The sequence below is a fragment of the Coloeus monedula genome, assembly GCF_965178545.1.
Source record: "Coloeus monedula genome assembly, chromosome: 3".
NCBI classification, from domain to species: Eukaryota; Metazoa; Chordata; class Aves; order Passeriformes; family Corvidae; genus Coloeus; species Coloeus monedula.
The window spans coordinates 31,654,642-31,676,918 of record NC_138783.1 but is presented as its reverse complement, the minus strand read 5'-3'; the positions used below and the strand labels follow the sequence as shown (position 1 = coordinate 31,676,918).

The 22,277-nt window shown below is 47.1% G+C and overlaps 1 protein-coding gene across 4 annotated transcripts in view; it reads left to right on the top strand.

Moving 5' to 3' along the window:
• The window catches only part of GAB2 (GRB2 associated binding protein 2), a 95,097-nt gene that overhangs the window by 59,839 nt on the left and 12,981 nt on the right, over window positions 1-22,277 (top strand). For all 4 annotated transcript variants that reach the window (XM_082279153.1, XM_082279152.1, XM_082279151.1 and 1 more), the window contains 2 exons: window positions 17,726-17,966; window positions 20,623-21,209. In XM_082279153.1, the coding sequence (XP_082135279.1) occupies window positions 17,726-17,966; window positions 20,623-21,209 (828 nt within the window). The remainder of the gene's footprint in view (window positions 1-17,725; window positions 17,967-20,622; window positions 21,210-22,277) is intronic.

Below are 22,277 nucleotides of genomic sequence, written 5' to 3'. Positions count from 1 at the left end.
TGTTTTGGGATCTGCTGGCAGCACTGCCACCTAAGAGCACTGGAGTAGGCAACCCCTTGTGGAGGCTTGTGCCCTCAAGTGGGCCACAACTTCATAAAGTCATAGAATGCTTTGGGTTGGAGGGGACTTTAAAGATCATCCAGTTCCAACCCCTTGCCATGGACAGGATACCTTTTAATAGACCAGATTGGTCAAAACCCTGTCCAACCTGGCCTTGAACACTTCCAGGGATGGGGCAGCTGCAGCTTCTCTGGGCAACCAGTGCCAGTGCCTCGCCTCCCTCACAGGAAACAGTTCTTTCCTAATATATAATTTAAACCTTCCCCCTGTTGGTTTAAATTCATTCCCCCTTGTCCCACTTGATTCTTTAGCTTCTGGTGACACAAGTCAATTGGTCTTGACTCCATCTTTAAGCTCTGGTATGAGTTGTACTTGGATATCAGTTGACATGGAGGCCAGTCTGTCCCCTGGCAGACAGTACAACAAGCAATGAACAAGAGCATGGGTGAGTTGAGCTTGACCCATGGGATGGAGGGGGCATATCTGGTTGGATTCTCTCCAGATATCCCACCTTCCCATGTTTGTTCACCTACCTAAAGACCGAATGTCCCCTGCTCCATTTGGGACTTGGAGGCAGCCTGTGCTGGGACAGGAATGTAGAGCCTTGAGCCCTGTACTCTGACCTGATGTCCCACCATACACACAGATGCAGCCTTTTCCTCAGTGCTCCCATCAGTGCTTTCAGCACTCAGTGTCAAGGAGCTCCCTCTTTTCAAACACCGATGTCACATCTAGATCCACTGGTTGCACACCTCAAAGGCATTTGGATCAGACCCCCCTCATCCTTTTCTACCGTGTTCTGAGTGTTCCTAACAAGGGAAATAGCTGTGGCTGCAGATTCACTCTGGAGGACAAATGCAGATGTCGTATCTTGGCCCCAGGTTTGGCCCAGCCTTGCTGGAATGGGTGTGGGAGACCTGGTGGCCCCAACTCACTTTGCACCAGGCTTGTGGTTAAACTTCAGGTGCATGCAAGCACCTTCTTGCCTGACTCACAGTTCATTCCTTAGCCTTCCTGCCACTTTAAATTTGTTCCACCCTTCCCTGACCCTGGTTTTCCTGCTCTACAAACAGCAAGTTATTTTAAGATCTGACACTGTTCAGCTTTTATTTCTGTGTAAACAATACCGGAGATGGAGTGGTATTGGCACAAAGGAGCAGCTTGAGAGCAGTTAACTGCCTGCTGTCTTTCTCCCCTTTTTTTCCCCTCTTTTCCTCTGGAGATGAGCTAGTTGAGGTACTGATGAGTCTGCTGAAGAGCAGAGCGCCACTGATGACCTGGAATTTGCTTCCTAGAAGACAGAAACAGGGAGAGGTTCTTCCTGATCTCTATCAGCTGGTTAGGGTGACCTTGCTGCGATTCCCCTGGCAGTTTGGAGAGGGAACTGATGCTGCTAAGAGTGAGACATGTGGGTGGTTATAGTCTGCCCACTTTTAGGGTGAAAATGGAAAAACATGTCTAAAATGAGGAACTGGGACTGATGAGCTTAGGTGTTCACTTTCTCCTAAAACTCTGCTGAGATGAATGCCACTTGTCTCAGGATTGCTATCAAGGCCTCTAAGGTAGCTGAATCTTCAATGATTTCATTTTCATAATTTCATTTACACCAGAGGAGGATCAACCCCTACTATTCTCCCATACCTTATTCCTCTTGCTGTACTCTGCTCTTCAGCATGCTGGGTTCCCAGAAACATTGCAGGACCAGAGTCAACACTGCGCTGCTATGGTGGTCACTGTCCTTGATACCAGCTGCAGGTTTTCTGCCCATATAGGTGCCAAGAAAAGGACTGAGGAAAGGATGCAGAGGGTTTTAATAAGGGAAAAGGTCTTAAGGTATCTACATGATTAGAAAACCAAGCTTCTCGCTTCAGGGCATCTGATGTAATCAAACCTCTGACATTTGCAATGTTTGGATCAAGACTTTCTTCACAGTTTGGGTTTCGGAAATTCAGGAATTTTTAGGATTTTCTTATTTAGATGTTTTTATTGTGACTGCGGACATTTTGAAGAGGTAGAACTGAAAATAATCCAGAAGATATGTGAGCCTTTTGTTTGCAAACCCATAACTCTGCCGTCCCAGAGAGTCCATTGGAAGATAAGTGCTAGTTGAGCCTCCTTTGACCATACTCAGCACTGATGGGAACTGGCAGAGGATGCAGCTGTTTGTGGGAGCACAAGGTTTATAGGCAAAAAATGCTCTTATCTCGCTGCAAATAATAAAACCATCAACCAGCAAAAATGAAAATTTATGCTCAGCTTTCAAAAAGGACCAACAGCCAAATACTCCAGCTCTTCTTGACTGTTTCCCAGCTGGCGCCCAGCTCAAGGGTATCCAACTGGCCTCTTCTGAAGATAAATACAGAGCTGGAGGACTGGGGCCTTTGGGGAAAATCCTGCCCTTTCCTGGCCAAAGTCCCACTGGGTTAGCTGAGCTGAGGCTGGGATTTGAGCTGGGAGAGAAGGAAGAAATGTGAAGTTCAAGAGGTTTGAGGTTTTTTTTAGAACTAAAAGCATTGCCCAGCCTTTCCAGCACAGGTTTCCTAGCAGAGATTGACAAGCTGAGTTCACGTCTCAGCCCTGGCCAGGGCTGTCTCCTGGCCTGGCACCCAGTATCAGAAACCCATTTAACATAGTTCTTTGTTTTGTAATTGGCTTTTATGGCTATGAGCCCTGTCAGATGAGCTCTGTTAGTTTAATGGGCACAGAGGAATTTTTAGTGTGACTTACTGACCGTGGAAAAATGAGCGTGGCAGACAGTATCAGTAGTGCATCAAAAAACAAAACCATGCAAAGCCCTTGGAAACAAAAACAGCTGATGGACTTGGAGTGAAATGACTCTGTCTGAGCAGAACTGAGGGAGGGAGAGAGGGAGAGAGGCATTTTTGGGTGTCAGCCAACTGGGAGGAAACTCACAGTCAGATTCGCCTGCATTTTTATTTCCCAGAGGGGTCTTGGGACTGTTGTAGCCCATGTGCCCCAGTCATGTGCTTTGGGATTCATGGAGCTGCCATGAATCTGTGTCTGCAGAGTTCCTCAGGCATCAGGGCAGGACATGGACCTACAGGTGATGCCCAACACATAGGAACCAGGCTGGGAAATGCAATGGACAGAGAACCCCAAAATGCAGGTGCAAGCAGGTTGGACAAGGGAAAAAAATCATCTTTGCAGAGGATAATTTTCTGGCAGTTTTTCACAGCGTGACACTTTTTTCCTCGCAAGTAAATGTATTTCCCTATTTCTTTCCTCTGTATATTTCACATTGTTCCTTCCAAAGCTTTGAGAGGGACCATTATTTTATATGCCCTGCACACTGCTTTGTAAAACCTGATAAAAGCCAGGACAGATTTAGACTCTCATTTCCCGGGCCCCAATGCCTGTTTGTTTGCTGGTTTGTATTCCTTTATATTTCCAATTAAAACCAAGTCTGAGCAAAGGGAAAGCTTTCTAAAGCCTTTAAAGACTCCAAGTGAAGGCATATGGAGCAGGTAGGAGACATGAAGCTGTCGATTCCTGTGAACTTTCCATGACACCAGTCAGGGTTTGTTTCCAGACTGATTCTTATTTATGAATGCAGTAACATTTATTACTGATTTTATCTGTAAAGATAGCATTTCTTCCCTAGATGGTTTCTATGCCTCAGTTATAATTACTCCCTGCTCCTCAAACATACTTTTGATTTATTTATTGTGGTACAATACCAGAGCTGTAATATTGTCAATTACTTAGGGCTGTGGGGTTACACCTGATCCAAGGATGCCCCATGAATGCCCTTTCCACATCCCAGCTCCCTCCAGGAAGGCTGAGAACATCTCTAAGGGTCCATCACAGTGTAGATGTAGCCAAGAAACCTGTGTTTTGCTATGCCAGGTGCTGCACAAGCACTGAGCAGAAAGGCAGCCTCTGCTGGAAAGGATCCATCACTAAGGCGCAGTATAGATGTGTTGGTGCATCTTTTCTACTGTCTGCAGCCATTTGTTGCCAGAGGCAGATCAGCGGTGGTACCTGTTCCCTCCAAGCTGGGAATGGTCTTTAAAGGGACATTTGGCCACAGGTCCTGAAAAACCTGTTTAGAAATGAGACTGTCAAGGAAAATTAGATGTTATTTATCTATTCTGTTCCCCGCTTGCTCACAGTCTGCTGCTTCTCTGTGGGATTCAGACATAGAAGGGAGTTATGGTATCCACCAGGCATCCAAGGACCATCTTTGCTATTTTTCCATGCTTACAATCACTTTAAGCCACAGAGGATGGAGCAAATACTTACAGCTGTGTGGAAAAGAAAGTCCAGCCCCCCAAAAAACCCAACAAAAAACCCAACGTTTGACTAACGTGAGTCTTCATCCTTGGAAATACTCAAAACCTGGCTGGACACTGTTCTGTCCTGCTGTAGCTGCCCCTGCACCCCTCTGGGTAAAGAACCTTTTCCTAATATCCAACCAAAACCTCCCCTGACAGAACTTCAGGCCATTCCCTCAGGTCCTGCCACTGATCACCACAGAGAGGAGATCAGTGGATCAGTGTCTTCCCCTCACAAGGGAGCTGTAACTGCACTGAGGTCTCCCCTCACTCTCCTCTTCTCCAGGCTGAACAGACCAAGTGACTTCCGCTGCTCCTCATATGGCTGCCCCTAAAGGTCCCCCAGCTGCTCTATAGTGGGTGGTGAAGCTCTGGGTCATCTCAGCCCTTACTGGAGATGTAGCTTCCTTTCATACTTACTCGGTTGTTGTCACATGCCCAGGAATGTGACTCGTTTGCACCTTTGATTGATTTCCACCCTTTATATCTGTTTATTAAAATGGAAATTAACATTTCACCTAAAAAATTTCATCATGTGCTCTCTCAGTTTCACATGGCCTAATCCCATCCCAGCCAGCACAGCTGCTTGTGCCAAGTTTTGGTATGATTACCTTCCATCGTTTCACTGCCAAACTGCCCCTGCGCTTGTACGCCGTTTCTTTTGAGAGTAAGATGGAGTGGAGTGAGTCATTGAAATTGCTGTTTTATGTTTTTTGCTTCATAACTGACAATGAATCCTCTTTTTGAAGTGTTGGGCAGGTGTCTGTGCACTCGCAAATACCTCATCCCCTGTAAAAGTGTAGCGAACGACTGTTGCGCTGCCTGTGGCTCCATCCTCACCTTCATCTCATGGCCGATCACCTGCCCTGCCAAGCACCACCTTGTTTGACATTGCTGTCTGTGTGAACCCTCCCCTCAAGCCTGCGTGTGCTCTGCACAGGCTAAACATTGATAAAAAGCCTTTACGAGGATAATTATTTTTGCTGGCTTGCCATGATGGTTCATATTGCTCTCCAGTGAGTCATGATGAAGTCTTTCAAATACCCACTTGAAATCCATAAATTCTGTGACGAATCTTTCTGCTGCTTGATGGTTGCTTTGATGATTAGTGTTAGGGTCAAAACCTGGTCAACACATGGTCTTCCAAGTGAAAATAACAAAGAGAGCTTATAAAAAAAAAGGGAGAGTGGCTTTTTACATGGGCAGATAGGGATAGAACAAGGGGGAACAGTTTTAAACCAAAAGAGGAGAGAATTAGATTAGATGTTATGGAGAAATTCTTTACTGTGAGGGTGGTGAGGCACTGGCACAAGTTCCCCGGAGAAGCTTTGGATGCCCAGATGGGGCATTTAAGGCCAGGTTGGATGAGGCCTTGAGCAACCTGGTCTAGTGGAAGGTGTCCCTGCCCATGGCAGGGTGTTGGAATTAGGTGGTCTTTAAGATTCCTTCCAACCCAAACCATTCTATAATCCTATGAAAATGCTGCCTTCCTCTCTTGACATTTGTCTGAAAAAAACCTCCTGATAGAGCAGAAGACTTTCCCAGAAAGCACTGTGGTATCTCTTAAGTATTTACTTTTTTCTTTCCTTTTTTTTTTTTTTTGAGAATCCCAGTTTATTGACTGTGGCTTTTCCTCATCCCCATGATTCTAAGAAAGGGGGTGGATTTTGATTTTCATTTGAAGCTCATTCATGCTTTTACAGCTTTATTACAGTTTTTAAATACTGTTATATCCCCTCTTTGGCATCAACATAACTCCTTCTGAGCATCTGAGGTCCTGTTGGCTTTTCTGTGATGCTCCAGAAACTCACTTCCACTGTTTCTTCTACCTCTAAGAAGAACTCAAGGGTACAGACTTGGAAATGCCTTGAGCTTTTTTGGCACGATTCTGGAAGGACCGCCCTGTCCTCTGCCCGCCAGTAACATTTTTATGGCGATAAATCCACGTTGTCCAAGTCCTGGGAAAACAGAGCTTTGTGTACTAAAAAATCCACTCATATCTCAGTGATGAGAACACATGCTACTGGTCTGGTGTCTCGTGGTGCCATCTGAAAGGAGGACCAGCCCTGTGTTCACAGAGCAGTAGTTTGTTTTACAGATAAAGTGACTCAAAGAATTAGTACTGCCACAACTGCAAGAATGCCCTCAGTCATATTAGATAAAGTAAAATACTTGCTTTAATAAGGTTTATAAGGGATGAGGTGATGCACAAATCTTTCCCTGCGGGTGCACTGCTGCATGAGTGATCCCTGTGAAGTTCTCAGCTGTCTCCAGAGCAGTTGGAGTTGGGAGGTTGGAGCAGACTGGCTTCTAGTCTGGTCTGGTCCCAATAGTCCCTGCATTCCCATGGTTGTAGCCAAAATCCATTATATCCTGGCTTATTCCTCCCATCATCTCTGGAGAGAAATGGATCTAATATACTGTGTATTTGTCACCATACCACTTTTCATCCCATAGATGAAGGATGAAGATGGATCTCACCCAGATCTGTCTCAGCAGCCAAATACACTAAGTTCAGACATATGTCATGTCAGTAATTAAAATCAAAAATAAAATAAATCCCATTCCTGTGAGGAAGGAGGAGTGCTCAGCAGTTGCTTGTATGGAGTCAGAGCAATCTGGGGAAATGCTGTCCTTGCAGCAAGTGGAGCAGGTGACAAGCCCAAAACAAACTCCCTTTCAAAAGGCGGTGAAAATTCAGCATCTTCGTTTTCACTCCCTCTGGTATTCATTTTCATGCTCTTTCAGTGTCAATTTTGATTCGCACCTTTTCATTCTGAATTTGAATGAATTTCAGGAAGAAACAAGAATTGCGCTTTCATATCTAAAAAGCACATGATTATGATTTTCAGTCAAAGAGGGGCAATCTGCCCCCAAAAAATTATCTGCTCTGATGAGAATGAATTGAAATACCTCAACCTTCTCCCCTTGTACTTAAAATTCACTTTTATCCTCTGAAGGTTTCTTGTAATTTCTGGCTTCAAGCAATCCCTTGGCAAGCTCTTATTTTGATTAAATGGCATTTTCCAGCTGGAGGATGTCAGAAGATTTTCAGCTGGCCCTAAGCCAAGTGCAAAGCACCGGGCGAGGCACCAGGCAAGAAGATGTGGATTTTGCTCTGGGTGCTGGTTCCAGCTATGGTGGGTGCAAGGATGGGTGAGCTGCAAGGAGGGTGATGTCATCCAGTGCTTCTGGGTTTTCAGAATGGACTCACCATACTTTGTGAGCTGGTTTGAGCAAGGAAGAGGAGGGTGAGGAAATGCTGAGTAAGCCCATGGGATGGTTCCCAACCCATGACCAAGCATCAGAGCAGGGATGGTTTGCTCTGGTCTTTGGATGCCAGTGGGTGTTTTGTTCCTGAGTCAGGCAATGAATGCCAAAATCGAAAACTATAACCGTGAAGGAGATTGTGATAAATCTGCCTTAACTGAGTCTCCTGAGGACCAAGCTCTACGTTACGCTCCATTGCTCCACCAAACCCAGCTCTACTGCTGCTGGGTGTTAAAAATAACCACAAAACCAGCCCATGCTTTAGTGCACAAGGTTCAAACAGCAACATCCATGCTGGGAGTTTGCTCTGCTTCTCAGTGCAGAAATATCCAGCAGGGAGAGACTTGGTTGTGCATGACCAGATGTGACGGGGACATGGAGGGTTTCCAGGTGGAAACACTCATGCACAGGGAAAAGAAAAACAAGAACATAAGATGGAGCTGAACTGATGGTGACCAAACTCCATCAGGATGTTAAGCCCAGTGGGATTCAGGACTCCAGCCCACTCTGCATCTCCTTTAGCCACCCTCAGCTCTTTCTTGGGATGGTCCCAGAGGGGCACAAGCCATGGTGAATGGGGTATGTGGAGACAGGGACACTACTGGAAGAGACACTAACACAAAATCGCTTGTGGGAGGAGCTGCCAGCCTCGTGTTTCTGAGTGCAAATACCGCTCCAAAGTACTGCACTGCTTTCAACCCACGCCAGTTCTTGTCTTTGGCACAAGTCGTGCTCCCCACTCCCTGCCAAACCAGTACAGATGTTCTAACACCCACCAGAACCCAGATAATTACAAACAGAATCGAAAGACTGGTCAGAGTTGTTTTCTTTTCATTGCCTGAACTCTGAGCCATTCTCAAGCAAGATGCTTCCCACTTTCTGACATTGCTTTCAAAGACATTTTTGTGGGACACATTGCTAATACTCATTTTATGATTAGGGGAATGCCTAGAAGCCCCAACCTGGATGAGGATCACACCATGCCTGCTGATGTAATGGTTACCACAGAGTGAAACAAGTGCAGGGAAGATGAGTACAGCGGCTGGGAAAACACTTTCATGGGAAATTAGAGCTAGTTTCTAACCAGCAGCTTTTCAGCCATGGCATTGCAAAGCTCAGCTCATTTTCAAATGGGTTTGGAGCATGTTTTCAATGGGACAGAACCACGTGATCAGCTGGTGGGCACAGGTCAGAAAATGCTGCAGGTCGTTTGCATCCAAGATCCTCATGGGAGACAGTGCTTACCATGGACAGATTGTGAGCAGCTGAGATAAAGGAAGCAGCAGCATTTCCTGTTGTAGCAGAGGGAAGCCAGAAGCAAACACTTTCTTCCTGGTCTGTGCTTGTACCCTAAGATTCAGGAGTGTGGCCAATGATGAGAATCTTAGTTCTCTCAGGCCAGTTGCAAACAGCCAGGTTTGATTTTAACAGATGAGAACTGATTCAGCATCAATGAAACCAGTTATCATGTGTCTGCCCTGAGGCCACTTAGCATCTGTGGGGAGGAGGACCAAGAAAGCCTTCTCAGGCTTCACTCTACATGAACCACACCATGTCTTCTCATCTCTTTTCCATCAGGATGTTTTGAGTTCCTCCTGGACGTGCAGGTGAATTTTGTCCTTGCATTTGTTATTACAGGTGCTGACTGTTTGGGAAGGAGCTGACCAGCACAAGCCCACCAATGCTGGTGGGGTCAGGCTGTCTTCATGGCTCTCCCCTCAATCCCTGATGCAAATTTCCTTGTCCGCTGTGCCCAGACATGAAAATTTCCATCTGACATTATTCCAGTTCATTTCTGGTTGCTGTGGAGACCAATTTAAATGAAACTCAGTATTTTGAAAGAGAATATGAGTCTAAGTCATTTGCCATGCAAGGTCCCATGCTAATAGCATTACCATATTATTTGATTATGGCGATGTGTAGGGAATAAATTCCAAGTCCTTTTGCCATCATTGCATCTTAAAAGAAGAGGAAGAGAAAAACCTCTGGGCTTTAACTGATACTGAACACCTTTACTGCATGTGAACTGATTTCTGAATGCATAAAGCTTTGGGGGGTCACAGGCATTTTTAACCTTATGCAATGTGAATAGCGTGCTGGAAAGGACCTTTTCTTTCTCTGCTTCCACTGAGCACTGTTAATAGACTGTCTAATGGGCTGGAGTCAGATTTTTAATGATGGGCAGAGAGATCCAGGATGGCTTTTTGAGCTGTTTGCATTTTTCCTGGAGTGCTGGTGTGGCAGAGCCTATCAAGAGAGTGGCTGGGCAAGGTGCAATCCTCCCATTGTGTATAAATGTTTTCGCTTCTTGCATTTTGCCCTCTAACATCTTAAGAATGGCATTGCCTTCAGGATTTCTTCAGATGATCCCAGTATGTGGACAGGGTATGCTCATGCCTAAATGAAAAAACTCCAAGAACAAGAGAACAAACAAACAAACAAAAAACCCTTGCAGATAGGCTTGTTTTCAGAGAAAAGGCTGCAGAGATCAAAAAGGGAAGCTTAACTTCCAGGAAGAAAAAGAAAACAAGTCAGTCTCCACCCCTAAGAACATGTTTTCTGGAGCTGGACTGGCTCTTGCTTGCACTGACTCCTGAGCTGCTTTGTGGCTGGTTCAGGGACACAGTATTGCATCCATGAGAGTTAATGACTTCTTTTGTCTCATCTGGATTTTTGCAGGGCTGATGTTACCCTGTCTGAGCATGACAGGCTCACCTGAAGCTGTGTGAGAAATACGCAGCTGTACTGCAGCCACCTGTCCCCATCTTCACCCCTGCCCCTGCACAGCTCCCACCTCCCTTTCCTTGTAACTCATCAGCTAAAATACCACCCTTAGAGTGGTAAAAAATAACATTAATCCTGTATAGAGGAGAGAAAAACAGAGTCAAACTCCTGCAGTTAAGTCCCATTCATGAGCGCAAATACACCCATGAAGAGGGGCACTCTGAGAGGAGAAATTTGGGGAGGCCCTTTTTTTCCCAAGTGCTGCCTTGCTGAGCAATGGTAAAGCAGACCCATAGCAACACTGCTGTTTTATTGACTCCCCGACAAACTGGGAGTTATAATGTTTCTTCCCCCAAGGTAAGGTGAGATTGAAATAAATTACTTCTGTAAAGAGCCAGGAATGGCAGTTCTTCTATAATACAAAGTGCAAATATTTGGGCTTCTTGTGTGCTTCCTTGAATAGAAATGGTCCTAAATCATGCATAAGTAAAATGGGTTCACATTTTCTCCTAGTGGAAGTTTTTCTTTGCTCTCCTGGAACATTAAAGACCTCCGCTCCCCCTATCTATAAAAAGGGCTATAAAATTTAAAGCAAGCTGTTAAGAAGCCCTGTCAGGGATTAGACCAGGATTCAATCTTTCTTCCTCTCCATCCCTGCTAACTGAGGCGTGCACTCATGTTTGCTCAGGCAAGGAGAGGTGCCCACATACTGCTTGCAGTGAATGATAAGAGGACGAGGAAAAATTTACTCAGGACCTAAAAGCAAGTTTTTCCTGGGCTAGGGGAAGTCAAGATTCTGGGCTTTTTGATGACATGTTGGACTGCAGTGCTTGGGTGAGACTGCTCTAGTGTGATTTCCAGGGGAATCTGGGTTAAGAGGTGCCAAAATCATTAGTCATCATCGTCATCATAAATAGTAATAACCAGTTATAATAACCAATGATAATATCCAATGCAATCCTCCAAAACAGGATGCCAGAGCTTCATGTCACACAGTAAGACAGCTGGTTTGATCTTGGGCCATCATGAGTCTGCCTCTGGGAAATAAAAACCCTTTTCTCGTATAAATGTGTCACCTCTTTCTACAGCTTTTAGTTTTCAACAGCTTCAACCCTGTCCTGCAACACTGGGCTCCACAGACTGCTTGTACCTCCCTTAGCAGGTATTTGTACCTCCAGACAGACTTGCTAAGGATGCCCCCAGCATCTGCCAGAATCACATGAGCCACCCACAGACAGAAAGTGGCTGCTTCTGCACATCCCCAGTGCTTGGTTTTTGCCACCTAATACTGAGCCTGACAAAGGCAAGAATACCCACCTTGAGTCCGCTCTGTGTTTTGTACGGTTACACCACATCATCTTTGTCCTTCCCCTCTGTTCCAGCCTTTTCTTTATCGCATTTAATCAGATGGGTTTTGCATCCCCTCAACAGATTGGTTTTGCAATATCAGAAATGATGATCCATGAAGCAAAGCGAGATGAGGTTAGTTCTGTGCAGGAAACGAGGCTCAGCCCAGCCCGTGCTGCCACCCTGGGACTGTCCTTCATCCCCAGCTGTAGGTCACTGTCCCATTCCAGGACTCTCAGATAAGGGTGTCCCAGGTAGGATGCTCAAGGGCACACATAAGCCAGGTCTGTGAGTATCCAAGTTCATCTGCTTTTCTCTCCAAGCACTTCTCACTGAAGCCCTTAAAACAAAAATAAATAGGTGCACACCAGGCATCCCAGTCTGGCCAAATGTGAGACTTCCAAGTACTGACACGAGTGTTGAGCTCCACGATCAAGTGGCAGATTTGCTCTTCAAATGGTAACTGCCATGTCCAGGACATGCTGATATGAAACAGACATGGGTCACTGTCACCAAGGGGTATTTCCCAGAGCAGGGATGGGATTTGAGGCACAGCCTCATCTTGCAGAAGCAAACCTGTGTTCTCCAGGTAGAAGCATTGCATTGTTTCTGTTTCAGTCTCTCTCCCTTCTGCCCCTTTGTCCTTCAAAGAATTGATTACTGTTAAAATAAGTGAGATATATAATGCTTTGAGGTCAGGACTTGGTTCCTTCCCCTCTCTTCTCACTCACTCACTCACTCTCCAGCACTGATTTTTTCCCCTATTTCCCGTGTTTCTCTGAAGCAAGTGCTCTTACTTTGCCACTATTTTTCAGTTGTTTCATACACGTGCAAGCACAGCACTGACACTAACGGAGAAAGACGATGCTATTTGTTGTCATCTTTTTCTCACTGTCTCTCCCATAACTCTTTCTTGGGTAATTCTCCCTATCGTGTGTCAAATGCTTAAATAATTGGGAGATTTCACTGTTCTCCATAGAGAAAACCTAAGGGAACTAGCATAGGCTAAGTATCATTTAGATGACTGAAATTGTATAACAGAAACCATGCCTTCAGCCCTCTGTGCAGCAGATCCTTGTCTGTAAAGGGGTGATGCTCCTCCTTTCCCTTGGCCAGTCTGTCCTTACCTGTTTCCCAAAGCAAATGGAAATGAGCGTCAGAAACTGGAAAGGAAAAGCTCAAAAGTCCTATGGCACTGTTGTCTCTGCTCTTCAGCTCCTCTGCAGTGGGGGATGAAGCTGTGCCTTGTCCTCAGTTTTGGGAAGCTCAGCTGCCCCTGCTTGGCACCCAGAATTTGGGCAGTGGTAAGAATTGGGGTGCCTGTGTCCATGCACACAGCTCTCCATTTTGAAGGAGCAGGGAAATTATCCAGATCAGATGCTGTGTCCTACTAACCTGCTGGAGAAAACCTTTAGTGATCTGCCAAGGCATCCTCAGACTGACAATAGCTTTTCCAAATGCCATCCAACTTGGAGGCGATAGGGAAAGCTCAGTAAATAAACCTTCCTCGGGTGCCATGCTCATCCTCATGGCATTCCAGGGCCTCTTGGCAGCACTGTGGTGTGTTGACTCATCCACTGGACATGTTGTTTGTTCTCTCCCTGCCAGGAGAAGCATGTGGATGGCTTGTTTTGGTAGGATTGTTTGTCTTGTTTTAATTTTTTCTTGGTATTTGTGCTTGAGGAGAGAGCTGGTAGCAAAAGTGGGGGTGCAGGGAGATTCCCATGGAGAAGGTTCCCTCTCTTTTTGCTAAAAAATGATGGAATTGCTCCAAAGAGTGAGGAAGATGATGGTGCATGAGCATATTCTACTCATATATATATATACATGAGTATATATATAAGACTTATATATATATATAAGTCTCATTTGCCACAAGTTTTAACTGGCACAAAGTCAGCAGTGTGGTCCAAGGCATTTCATGGCCAGAGCAGATCTGAGGAGCCCTTATCTGTGGAGCTCTTGGACCAGTCCTTGCCAGTTTGGTGTTGGGGATCATGGGAATTTTGTGCCACTCAGGGATGCCAAGCAAGCCTGGCACCTTTGCTGCAATCATCGACAGGAGCACAAGAATTTATCCACTGCATCATTTGAAGATACAGGGAGTTGCAGTCCCAGCCTCTGCCTTCAGGCGGGGAAAGCTGACGTTGCGACTCCGGTGGAAAAGGACATTCAGAGCAACAATTTCCAAAGGAGGCTGAGTTGTTATTTTGCTCAGATAAACCCAGGAACACTGTGTGAAGCGATATGCACACAGCAATAGTCGAGTGCTCTGAGTAAGGGAATTCAGAACTGTCAACAAGGAGGGAATTACCGCTTTGGGGGATTGAAAACATTCATAAAAAATTCCTGGCTCCCAGCCTAGTCCATCCCATTGCTGGCTGTGCTCACACAGTTGTGGATTTTTGCTTTGAGGATGCATTTCCAAGGGGTTTTTCCCACTTTGCTGCAACACATGAAGGAAAAGATATATCTTAACCTGGACTAGTGAATTCCAAGTCTCCAGCCAAAAGGCCACTGACACCATGGGATTTCGCAGGGCTGTGCTGGTTTGTCCCCACAGAGCTGCTGGCTTCTTGCAGGGACCAGTGCAACAGCTGTAGCCTGAGCCCAGCAAGATGTATGCATGTAAATCATGCTGCTGACATTGGATTTTAGCTTGTGGGCGTCCAACACCGCCTTTTCCAGACCGTGAGAGTCCAATTCCCCAAACTCGGAGGAGAACTGGCCAGGAAATGTGGGGTTAAGATGACACTTCCCACATGGCCCCACTACATAACTTCAACTCTCTCCCTCCTGGGAATGGCAGTAGGAACTGCACAGAATCTTATCCTTCCTTGGCTGTACTCAATACATTCCCTCAACATAAACTCAAGATACCAACATCAAGCCAAAGGATTAGAGGATTATGTCTACTCTGTTAAAGGAAGGAGGGCCCTGGGTTTATCCATGGCCCCAAGGTGAATGGTCATGAGGGACTGAGAATCATCATTCTTTTTGTCTTGTGGAGAGATTGACTTGAGTATCTTTGGTCATGATGTAGGTGGGACAAATGCCTGGAGACATCCAGATGGGATCTCATGGAGATTGTTCACTAAGAGCCCTGCGTGGATGTGGGAAAGGAGTGTTTCTCCTCACTGTCTGAGAGCTGGGTGCTGCAGCATGGCAAGTTGGAATGGCTTTGGGATCTCCGGCTCGTATTCATCCTCTATGTCTTGCCCTCATGGGGCCCTGTCTCTGTTTCAAGTTGATGTGGTGTCCTGATTTTTCCCTTAGCGTGTACTAGTCTTCAAATACTATTTTCCTGCCTTGATTTCCTTTCTTGCCTCCTTTTCTGCCCTCCAGCAGGACCTTCTGTCAGCCTGTGACCTGGACACATGAGCTGTCCTTTATTCTAGTGCCAAAAACCCCCACAACATAAAAAATCCAGACCAATCTTGGCAGTCTCCTTCCACAGGATTTATCTTCCCAGCCCTCACAATACCCTCCCAGCCCTGCAAAGCAATCTATCTCTCACCTACTATTACCGAGTTCATCTCACAGACCTAATGGAGTACGTGAGTCCTGAATTGGCTCCCACTAATGCTCTCGGTGGCCGGATCGCTGTGGGAAGCGAGCTGGGAATTCATTTTGAAAATCAATGAGGATGCCAATAGACCGGCTTTCCCCAGGGAAGTGACATGCTTTTACCAGGCATTGCCTCCTGCCCCCCCTTACTCCCCCATTTTCATTTATGTGGTTGGAGTAACCATGGAGTAATTCATCCTGATTTCAATGAGTGCATCTTTTGCACTGCGTTCCCCAAATCGGACTAATTTTTGGGGAAAGATTAAGGTCTCTTGGCAGTGCAGGATTCACAGGGCTCCCTAAAATGTTATAAAGTTGCTGTGCCCTGGTGTGCTGCTGGGGACTGTCTCCTCTGTGCAGCCCCATCTCTCCCCTCTGGTTGTGTTAGCACAAATAAAGCAGTGCTATTTCTAACTCCTGGGTGTATTTTGCCCTGCCATAACATTTTGATGCAATGGCAAGTGCAGAGTCTGCAGGGATAGTGTGAGAGGACAGCTCAGGGCTATTGGAGGGACACCCATGCAGTGCAGTTCATAGTTGTCCCCAGAGGTGACCTTCATGCTGGGATGGGGAGCACAACACCAACCTGTCATCCTCACCATCCCCAGAGAGTCTTGGCCAAAGCACAGTGCCATGAGCAATTCTTGCTGGTGATTCCAGAGGTAGCAAGATGGGGTTCCTGAGAGGCATTTTGGGTGCAGCCCCCCTGTATTTGATGGCAGTGTGGGTTTGGGATCTCTCATCCTGCTTGATCTCAAACCACTTGATTTGGAATTTTCATAGCTCTCAAGACTCCTTTTCCAGTGGGGATCATTCTGCATTGCTATGGGATAAATATTTAATAAGAATGAGGGTCAAGACACTGTTTTGTCCGAGGACACTGAGACAGCCATTTACTCCCATGAAGAGCCCCAAGGGATCTTTAATGCCCATGCAAAAAAGACAGGAATCAGAGTTTTAAGCTGTCATCCCCCACCATTACTGTCAATGTTAAATATCGATCCTTTCTGTGTTTAGCACAAACCAAACAACAGAGTCAAGCCAGGCTCTTTGGCTTTTATTAATGTGCTTTTTCTGCACTGGGTGAAGTTTGCAGAAACACCAGGGAAAAAATGTAGCAGCAGTGAATGAGCAGCAGACAGATTGATTTTGTATCTTGACATGATTCAGAAGTTGGTGAAAAATCACCCTGTGTGGAGCTTCTCCCTGTCCAAACCACGACAGCGGCTTTGTAGAGAACTCATTTCTCTGTAGCATAAGGGAGTCAGGCGCAAAATTTCTGGTAGGATCTGGAATGTGAGGGAAGGAATAGAAAAAAAGAGGTTGGTAATCTATAAAAACTCCTTCATCCTTATGTTGGAGCATGGGTGCCTGAAGTCAAATTTGAAGTGCTGGTGAATATCGTCTCTGGGAAACCTCAGAGCAATCCCAAAATTAGTGGTGGCTAGAAAATGCATGGATTTCCCCTTTTTGTTAGGGTTTGGGTTTTTTTGTGTTTTGTATCAGCACCAAATAAATGTAAATCACACTTATTATATAAAGTGTGACTTCAGTGAACCACGGTGAGTGGTTTTCACATGTCGGGAGTGCATGGATGGTTTTCCACATCGTCTTCTGCAGCCAGAGGTGGATCAGCTTTCCCGAAATATTCTGCAGCTTGCGGGTTTTCTGGGTGTTTTGGTTTTGTTTTGGCTTTTTTGTTTGGGTTTTTTTTTTAATGGGGATTTACAGCTTGGCTGTAAAAATTCATCTGTGGTTCAAATTCATGAAGCACACTTATGAGAGGGCTGGAGTAGCTGGGTGATTATTCCTGGCCTCTGGGATATTCTCCATTGAAATTAATATTTTAAAGTCTGTTTTTCCTTGAGCAGGGGGAGTGGGCACTAGGAGTCACGCCTTGGGTCTCCATCCCATTTTATTCACAGAAAACAGCAGCAGCTCTCTTGAGGTCACAAAATCAATACAGAATTTGGAAACACGAGAATATTTTTCATCTCTGCTGTCATGATGTCCATTCAGATTCCCACCCTGTTCCTCAGTTAACCCAACTGTAAAGGGATAACAATGATGCCCTTACACAGAGGGATGGAGGTGACTGAAATCACATCTCACTGCGGTGTGAAAGCTCCTCTCTTTTAAATCAGGTTTTAACAACCCGCTGAGCTCCCCATGAAATAGACTGACATCCTGCAGACATCCCAGCAAGCCACTAAGCATGTGATAAAATATTATAAAATGATGAAATATGATTTATGATAGAATATGATAAACACTTATTTCCATACATGGTACCTATAGTTGCACGTGCTCTGAGTAGAGAAGCTGAGAGCATCACCTGGAGTCATGAGCAAACCCCACCGACCTCCATAAACGCCAGAGCATTTACGTAGGGAAAACCCTGGGAACACAGGATGTGGGGTAGCTACATCTGACACTCACAGGTGTGTTTCTTCCCTGCACAGACACCCTGAGGAGCATTGCCTCCATGAACCATGCCCCACGCTCCTCCCCGGCAGAGCTCAGCAGTGCCAGCCACCACCTGCTGCGAGAGCGCAAGTCCTCAGCGCCGTCCCACTCCAGCCAGCCCACCCTGTTCACCTTCGACTCACCTGCCAGCCACCTCCAGAGCACCCTGTCTGCCAGTGCCCCCCAGGACTACCTTTTCCTCCACCAGTGTATGAGCAGAAAGTCAGAAAATGCAAGGTATTGTATCCCACACACTTGGGGACAGCTGAGGGAGGGCTGGGTGTGAGTGGCTCAACCCACCTCCATCCTTGGAGGTCTGCAAGACCCATCTGGAGAAAGTCCTGAGTTGTGGTCTCATCTCATCGTGGTTGGGAGGAGAAGGTCAGAGTGGTGACCTCACAAGCTCCCAGCTCTCCTGGCTTTCTGGGTGGTGTTAAAAACTAGCTGAATGGCCAGACCCAGAGGATGATGGTCAGTGGCACAAAGTCTGGTTGGAGGCCAGTCACTAGCAGTACCCCAGGGGTCAATACTGGGTCCACTTCAAAGGGACATGAAGTTGCTGAAGGGACTGGAGCATCTCTCTTAAATGGGAAGGCTGAGAGAGCTGAAACTCTTCCACTGGCACATGAGAAGGCTCAGGGAGATCTCCCCTGCAAGGAGGGTTCAAAGGGGATGGAGCCAGTCAGTGATGCCCAGTGCCAGGGACCAGAGGACATGGGCACAAACTTAAACACAGGAGAGCCCATCTGAACATCAGGAAACACTTTTTCACTGTGAGTGTCACTGAACACTAGCACAGGTTGCCCAGAGAAGTTTAGGAGTCTCCATCCTTGAAAATGTTCAGAAGCTGTCTGGGCACAGTCCTGAGCAACCAGCTCTAGGTTGCCCTGCTTGAGCAGGGTTTTAGACCAGATGACTTCTACAGGTCCCTTCCAACCTCAACCACTTTGTGATCCTGCAGGCAAGGCCCTAATTCCTGCCTTTAACCAGGAAAAGGACAAAGGGATGGGCAGGGTTTGCACCACTCTGCTGTTCACCCCTTCCAGAGCTCACTGGGCTTTGTGGCGGCTGGTGGTACACGGTGTGGGATTTCTGAGCCAGCCACAGCTCCCCGCCTCCAGACCCAGCCAGTTGCCTTAAATAGCGAGGAGTTTTTTTGACGTGAAGAGTTTTGGCTCGCAGGAGCGGGTGAGGAGGGAGGGAGGGAGAGACAGTCGGAACCCAGCTGGCGTGGAGTGAGAGCAGAACGCAGGCTGCAGCCTCCACTGGGCTTTCCTGCTGCAGCTGACTTTCCCTACTTGGAAAACAACAACAGAAAAAGGCTCAGAAAAATTAACTTCAGATGAAGTTAATGGAACAGTGTTTAAAAAAAAACGGCCCTCTCACACTCCAGCTGTGAGGATACCTAAAAGACACCCTCCAAGACCCAAAACCGGGCTCAGACCTGGAGAAGAGAGCAAGCACCAATGCTTTGGTGAGCAGAAACAAACTGGCCAGTGGTAGCTTCTGCAACTGGGCCAGAAATAATCATCTGATCAATGCCCAGTGCATGGGGCCAGGCTGCAGGACTGCTGGGAATCCCTCCCCTTTCTGCTCTGGAGCTCTTACTTTACTCATCCATAAAATGAGGGTAATAGTAGCTAATTGGCAGGCAATGCGGAATAATTAACCCTTGAGATGTTTCAAGTCCTCAACCGAAAATACCCTGACAGAATCCAAACCACTTCTGGGTGGACTGAACTCCAAAGGTGGCAGGGATTCATTTGTCTTATCACAGCATCACTTGTTTTTTTCCCCTAAATAAGCCCTATTTCTGAGCGCCATCTCGTGCTGGCTCCATGAAACAGAGTCCCTGTTGTCCCTGCAGAGCATCAGCCACACCGGAGCAGTGTGAACCAGCATCTCCCAGCTTTTCCCATAGAACTCGCACTTTCCCAGTGATTTGCCACGACTGGAAACTCCCCCATAACCATTTCAATTTTTCTCACCACAATGATTGCTACAGGACACAACTTTCTTCTATGGGGGGATGTTTATATGGGGCTGGCTGAGCCCTTTCTGACTGGGAGAGTGTGGTCCCCAAAAGCCTGACCCATGTAAGGGATAAAGCAGGGATAAAACAGGAGATGAAGTACCTTGAAAGGAATCAGCAGAGGAGCAGTAGCTAACCAGCAGTTGTTAGAGGCCTGAGATCTCTGTGCTCGGCCCCTGTCGTGGCTAGTGTCCCCAGCCATGACCGCATATAAATCAAGGAATCATTAGCAAGGCATGGATCTAGTGATTACACTGCCCTGCTCACCCTGGAGGACTCAAGGGCTTTTACAAATCTGAAATTAGCCCTGAGGTTCATTCCTCCTTCCCATGCACGTCAGGGCTGCAAACTCCAAATCCCGGCTGGGGACTTCTATTACCTCCCCAGTGCTTGTCCTGCAAGAGGGCAGGGTGGTGACATGGCTGGAGACTTTGAAATAATCCCCATCAGGAACTTTTCCAGGCCCTCTCAAACACATTTGCAAGGCAGAGGTGAGGTGAAGTCTCCCTCCTGTGGCAATGCTGACAGATTGGCACTTTGCAGCTGTGCCTTGGGGCATTGTCAACTGGTGTGAAAACTGCCCTTTTGGAGCAATCGATGTCTGGACAAAAGGGAATTCTTGCCTATGGCCCCATCATGGAGCTGGGTGCATGTAACCTCTCACCTGTGACAGAGGCATTTTGAAGGTTTTTCAGGATTAAGTGGCTTTGTGGGCATGTTTGGAGGGGTCTGAGGTGTTCTCATTGCTCTGGGGTTGGGCAGTGTGGGTCAGTAAGGTGACAAACAGGGGGAGCAGAGCTCTCTGCACCCCACAACCGGCTCTCTCCCCCATTTCAGGCCCTTTCTCCCCTCCCTCTGCAGGAGTGCCAGCTTCTCCCAGGCCACAAGGTCTGCCTTCTTCATGCGGAGCGACACGGCGGTGCAGAAGCTCTCGCAGGGCAACGGGCACTGCATGAACGGCGTTGGTGGGCAGCTGCACGGCTTTTACAGCCTGCCAAAACCCAGCCGGCACAACTCGGAGTTCAGGGACAGTGCCTATGACCTCCCACGCTCCTTTGGTTCCTACACCCACCCCAAGTCGAGCCTCACCAGCTCCGAAACTGATAATGAGGAGGTCTACACCTACAAGACTCCCAACAACACCCTATGCAAGGAGTTTGGGGAGCTCTCCACGGACTCCTATGACATCCCTGCCACCCCACTCTCCATCTACCAGATCCCCAGGACATTTACACTGGACAAGAACCACAATGCTCTGGCTGTGGCCGCCAGCGACTCACCCGCTGCACCACCCCCACGGCCCCCAAAACCTGGGCAGACAGAGCCACGGTGGGGCAGCCCACCCCAGCGGCCCCAGCCTGGTGAAAATTTAGGTCTCATCCCCATGGCAGCCACCATTCCCCGGAGGAACACGCTGCCAGCAGTGGAGAACAGCAGACTGCACCGAGGTGAATTTCAGGGTGGGGAGCTGGGGGTGGCTTTGTGCTATCCAGCAGCCTTGGGCAGTTCAGTCCCACTGGGTTGTGGTAGGGCTGGGGTGCTGGTGGCATCAGCCAGGGGGTTGAACACAGAGAAGCTCTCCCCAGCCAGGATCTGGCCCTGTATTTTGTATTCAGCAGGTGTGGAGAGACACCGGCAGAGTTCTGCCCACCAGAGCTGCTCAGCTGGCTCTTGGCTGTGTTGTACCTTGAACCAAAACCCTACACCTGCTTGCTTATGCAGCCCTTCACCAGATTTTGGTGATTTCAGCCATTTTTAGCTTGCCTTTACTTCAATTCGTAACCAGGTTTATCAGAATGTACTTCAGCCTGGAGCTGTCTTGGTTTTCCTCACCAAGGTGGGTGAGCAAAACCTTGGTTCTGCACACCACCTTGGTTTTACACATCTCCAAAACCCAACCCATCCCCAGTGCAGCAGAGCCACCACTGCCATTAGTAATGGGTTGGCTGTAGGTGAACATGCCCTTTCCAAACATGGTGCCTAGGATGAGATAGTTGCAAAATAACTTAGAAAAGGTGGCTGGAGAGAAAATACTCTGTAAATTATACACACAGCTCTCTGAAATGCTTCTTCCATCTCCTCCTACCTAAATGCCCACACTTAGGCTGAGATCAGACCTATGCCCAGCAGTAGATAGACTAGGCTATGATCTTAGCACCCATCCTCCCCTTACTGGAGGCTGCCAGCCTTTACATTTTCAGAGCAAGCTCTAACAGAGCTCCCCCTTAACCCAGTTTTGTCACCATGATCTGCCTTATCTGACACCTTTACCCCTGGGATTTTGCAGCACTTTGACAGAACAAAGTTAAGTCTGCATGGCACGTGCAGTTGTGCTGATGCATCAGAGAGATGCTAATTGGGAAGAAGCATAGCAGAGAGCCTGTGACAAGCTAAAGACCATGTCTTCTCATCAGCATCTCAATCAGCAAGAACAGATACTGCCCTCCCAGTGCCTGGATTTTGTTTTCAGGGAGCCCTTTTTATTAGCAGTTGTGGTGGGACACGTGCATTTGTGG